Genomic DNA, 4,484 nt, shown 5'->3' with positions numbered 1-4,484 from the left:
TTGGAGTGGCCCTCTTCCCCCATCCCGACGTTAAGGAGGTTCACGTTAAAAAATTTTGCTGGGTGCCTGCTGGCCTCTGTCTTTCATAGCCCCCACCTCCCTCCCTCTGCAGCGGGCGATGCAGGGAGGATCACTTGCAGCTGGAGCAGGGATGTCAGATGGATGCTGGCAGTTTCCCATCGATGGCCACTCAGACTGGACCATTTTAAGCCCTCCCTGTGCATCTGAACTAAAACCACTTTAATGATGAGACGTAGTGTGAATTCTCATGCAAGTAACACATTCGTTCGGCTTTGGCAGTAGTAGAGGCTCCCAACTGTCTAGAAATCAGTCCCCCAGTCATCCCAGACCAGTCTGGTCTGAAGTTCAAAAAGGTCAGTGCAAACCACTGCTGGTGGAGAAAATCTACTAGACACCATGGCGTTGGGTGCATCTCTCGTTGCTCAGCCAGCCTTGGTGCTAGGACGGCAGCTCCTTGGCTGGCAGAAGGGAGCTCCACCAAGATCCGGGCGATGCTACGGGACAGCACCCACGCTTCTGGTGTCAGGGTTCAGCCTTCTCCCCAACCCCACCTCCTGCTGTACCCGGTTTCAGCCGTAACGCAAGTCCTTCCACACAACGGCTCGGATGCTTGACCCAGAGAAGAAGTCCTCGCAGCGAGCCTCAGTGGCGCAAACTAAGGCGTCATTCAGGCTGTAGTCACCCATGTTGTTACTTCCCAATTTCCTGCCCCATCTGCCTGCGTAGATGATATATATGTACACTAAATCACGCAATAAAGCCAATTTTGTGTCCATTTTGAAGTGTCCGGTTTTTTTCAGCCTACTTCTTTTTCTCCCCCTCCTCTCCCTTGACCAGCGGGTGCACCCCTCACTTTAAAACCAGGCGAGCGAAAGCAGAAAGGAGCCAAAAGCAGCGGCACCCAAGCAGGACACAAGGAGAAGGCGGTGAACGGAAATAACGGAATGGCAACGGGACTCGTCAGACGCTGGTCATGGAGCCGCGGGTGGGGTGAGCGCGGGTCAGCGGTACCCAGCGGTGAGGGCAGGTGGGCACAGGGGCTGTGCAGCACGGGGGTAAGGAGGGGCTGACCCCAAAATAGGCTCCTCCAACTTGCATGAAAACCCAGGAGCAAATCTGGGAGCCAAAGCCACCCGAAACACAAGCCTGCAACATCAAGGAGTTAAATATTATTTATTATAATTAATTAATTATATTACACGTATTAAATAATAGTAACAACCTTGTGGTGGTCCAGGGTCTGGGTTTCCCTGGCTGGTGGGTTTTTTCCTCCTCTCTTCATCCCTTTCCCTGAGGCTGATGTCCCTCTGCCGCCGTCACCCTCCATCCCACGCTGCTCCTGGGACCGTCCCCCGGCACTGGCCACACTCGGGCATCGGAGCCAGCGGCGGCAGGAGATGATCCACCCTGGGGCGATGCCAGCCCCATGTCGAGGTGGCGGACAGACCCCTTACCCTTGCCCACACCCCACCAGCGATGGTGTCTTTACCATCCTGCCAATGCAGAGATGTCCTCATTTAGGGATGACCCTCAAAGTCCCAGTAATTCCAGTTTTGCCTGGATGTGTGCTCGGACCACGACCAGCCACCCCGTGCTGGGGACCCAAGCTGGCTCCTCCAGTGTCCCGTCTGGCAGAACAAACATCACCAGAAACCTTTAACTGGGGGTGGCTTAACCCATTTAAACTGGGAGGTTTGAAACCCCCGCACCTCAGGGATGAGCCCACTCCTGCCAGCCTACGTGCCAGCCTTCACACCTCCTCCGCGTTTAATTTTCTGATTTCTCTCAAGCAGCTTTTGGGGGCTGGTTTGAGGGTGAAGGGTGATGGCACCCGGCATAACCCCCGTGGAGGAGCTGGTTTTCCGCAGCTGGATCCCAGTGCATTTGGGGTGGCGTCACCCACTGCCCCTCCAAGGTGGGTTTTGGGTGAAGGGCTCCCTGTAAGCAAAGTGAGGGGCGGAAAACTTTCCCGGATAAAGGACAGGGATTAACATATTCGCAAGAAATCTGCCCTGGCCACCAGAAGATAAAACGTTCATACCTTCTGAGTCATGAAAACCCCTGTGCTGAGAAGCGAGGATGGTGGGGAGGGGAGGTGCCCCGGCGTGGTTCCTCGTGTCTGACATCAGCACGGAACCGGCCATAAAAACGGTGACTGGAGGGGACTCCGGCTCAGACAGCGACCGCGAGACGGCAAGAGGGCACCTCGCTGCGTGGCGGTAAGTGCAGCCCCCTGCGTGGCTGAGCGCCGCTTTCCTCTCCCTCTCGTGATGCTTTTTGTCGCTGAATAATTTCCCCAACGCTGCTTTGCCTGCGTGCGCGCGTCTTTGTGTTTGTTCAGCGGCCGCAGCAAAACTGAGCGCGGGACCAACTCCTGCCCGGCACGCTGCAAACTTCTCCTTTGCAAAAATCCTTGGAAATAAAGCTGCCGCCGTGTCCTTGCTGCGTCTGGCTTAACTCCGCTCTCCTGCTTCTGCCCCTCGCCCGGCTCCCTTGTCGCAGAAATCAAGCCTGCAGCTCAGCCCGCTCTGTGCGGTCCCGCTGGGTGCCATAAAGCGCGTTACGGGATGCTCTGGGTTTATCGGTTTGGCAGCCGGCTCTGGGGTTGGGTGCTGAGGGCGTGGAGGTGGCCATCACCCCAGCATCCGGTAGCAAAACCCATTTGTGCCTCCAGCCCCACGTTTAGGTGCTGGGGACCTCTGCCCATCTCCCACGCTACGGGGTCCCACAGCTATGGGTACACTGGGGGTCCTGGACAGAAAGGGGTGAGGCCAGGCCTGGCCTAAGGTGCTAGGCTAGGACAAAAACTGATTTTAATTAAGACAAGGATTGTACAACTCGCGTTTGTAGGGGAGATTTTCCCCAGAGGTCTCAGCCCCAGCACAGCCCCTGGGTTTTGATGGAGCTGCCCCAGCCCCGTTGCATCGCAGCCGGCCAGGGGATGCTGTCACGGTCACCCCATCCCCTGCGTCGCAGCCGTCCCCACCGCGTTTCACCCAAGTAGGGTGTCATGGCCAAAAACAAAAAAAAAACCTCTTCGCTCCCGCAGCTGCGTCGGAGGCTGCAGTCTTCGTGGGATCAGCCGGAAGAGCCAAGGGGACCGGGAGGCTTTGGGGCCGAGACGGGAATGAAGCTGGGGGCCGCCTGCCTCCTGTGCCTGCTGCTCACCTGCCTGACCTTGCCCGTCGCCCGCGGCCACATCCACGAGCGCTCCATGGAAATCAGGAGTAAGGAGAGCAGGAGTAAGGGACTCCCTACCTTCCGGCCCCTTCGGCATCCCCAGACTCAGCTCCATATGGGGTGAGGGGCAGAGGGCAAGGGGGGGGTGACTACGTAGAAGCAAAACTTTGCTTTGAAACAGCCTTTGCAACAGCTTTTATCCCACCCCAGCCCCTTTTCCCACACCCCTGGGATTTATTGTCCCCCCCTCACCCATAGGTGCAACGCCCTGTCTCCCCTCCATGTCCCCCTCCCCACCCCGTGACAATTCCTCGGTTTTTTGCCTTGCAGACCCGGACATTGACCCCTCCTGGTACACGGGGCGCGGGATCAGGCCGGTGGGGCGATTCGGGAGGCGGCAAACCCTGGGCAAGGGCACCCGTTTTAGGGGGGCCAGCAGGCAGCAAGACTGCACACCCCTTCACCCGCACCCCCAGCCCCCCTGGGAGGAGCGGAGCCCCTGAGCTGAAGCCGACAATAAAAGCCCTTCTCCTCTCAGCCTCCGTGTCCCAGCCTCTCTGCTCCGAAACACAGCACAGGGTGGGGGGGTGCCGCGGGTTGGGGAGGGGGTGGGACCCCCAGCATGGCTGGTCTCGCGGCAGTTTTTCAGCTTTATTCCCCCAATACCCCCAAAAAAAACCCCAAAAATAAGCCCTGCAGGCCCCCACTTTCCCAGGTGCATCCCCTGGGGTCCCCGCAACGCGCCAGCACCCATGGGTGCCCCCGACACCTTCATTTCGGGCTCCGAAACAGCCACCCCATTTCCATAGCCAGGGTCAGAAACATTCGGCGAGCATGTGGGGCCCCATGCATCAGTCCCCAAATGTCCCCTCATGAGCTGTGTCTCCAAGCAGGACCATTTTCTCCACTTTGGGGGTGAGAAGGTGACCACCCCCCCACCTCAGCGTCCCTACCTGTGGGTCCTGGCCCAGCACTAGGGGCCTGGGGCTGTTTGGGGAGGGAAGGGTTAATCTCAGGAGGGTGGGGGTGGATGGTAATTAGCACCCCCGCCTGCCAGTTGCTCTAAGGAAGGGGATTTAGGCAGGAGGAGGCAGCAGCTCCCCTTTTTTTTTTTTTTTTTTTGTGGGAAGGAGCTCCTGTCCTATGTGGGATAGCTCAGCCCTGAAGAAGCATCGCAGGTGGGTGCCCCTGATGGGTGTGGGGGTGCTGGTGGGGTCCCTGGGGTGGGGGTACCCTCGCAAACCTGGGCAAAAGGTGCTGTGGTCCCCTCCTCAATGTGGGGA

General features: G+C 58.3%; 1 protein-coding gene across 1 annotated transcript; it reads left to right on the top strand.

The window, feature by feature from the left end:
• The first annotated feature begins 3,148 nt into the window (after positions 1–3,148).
• On the top strand, positions 3,149–3,704 carry PRLH (prolactin releasing hormone). Its single transcript, XM_086751574.1, has 2 exons — positions 3,149–3,248; positions 3,532–3,704. Exons 1-2 carry the CDS (start codon positions 3,149–3,151, stop codon positions 3,702–3,704), a joined length of 273 nt encoding a protein of 90 aa, XP_086607700.1.
• Positions 3,705–4,484: the final 780 nt, after the last annotated feature.

This window comes from Chlamydotis macqueenii, chromosome 6 (assembly GCF_036417535.1).
Source record: "Chlamydotis macqueenii isolate bChlMac1 chromosome 6, bChlMac1.mat, whole genome shotgun sequence".
Lineage (NCBI taxonomy): Eukaryota > Metazoa > Chordata > Aves > Otidiformes > Otididae > Chlamydotis > Chlamydotis macqueenii.
Note: the sequence above shows the minus strand (reverse complement) of the source record. Positions and strands in the feature narration are given on the sequence as shown.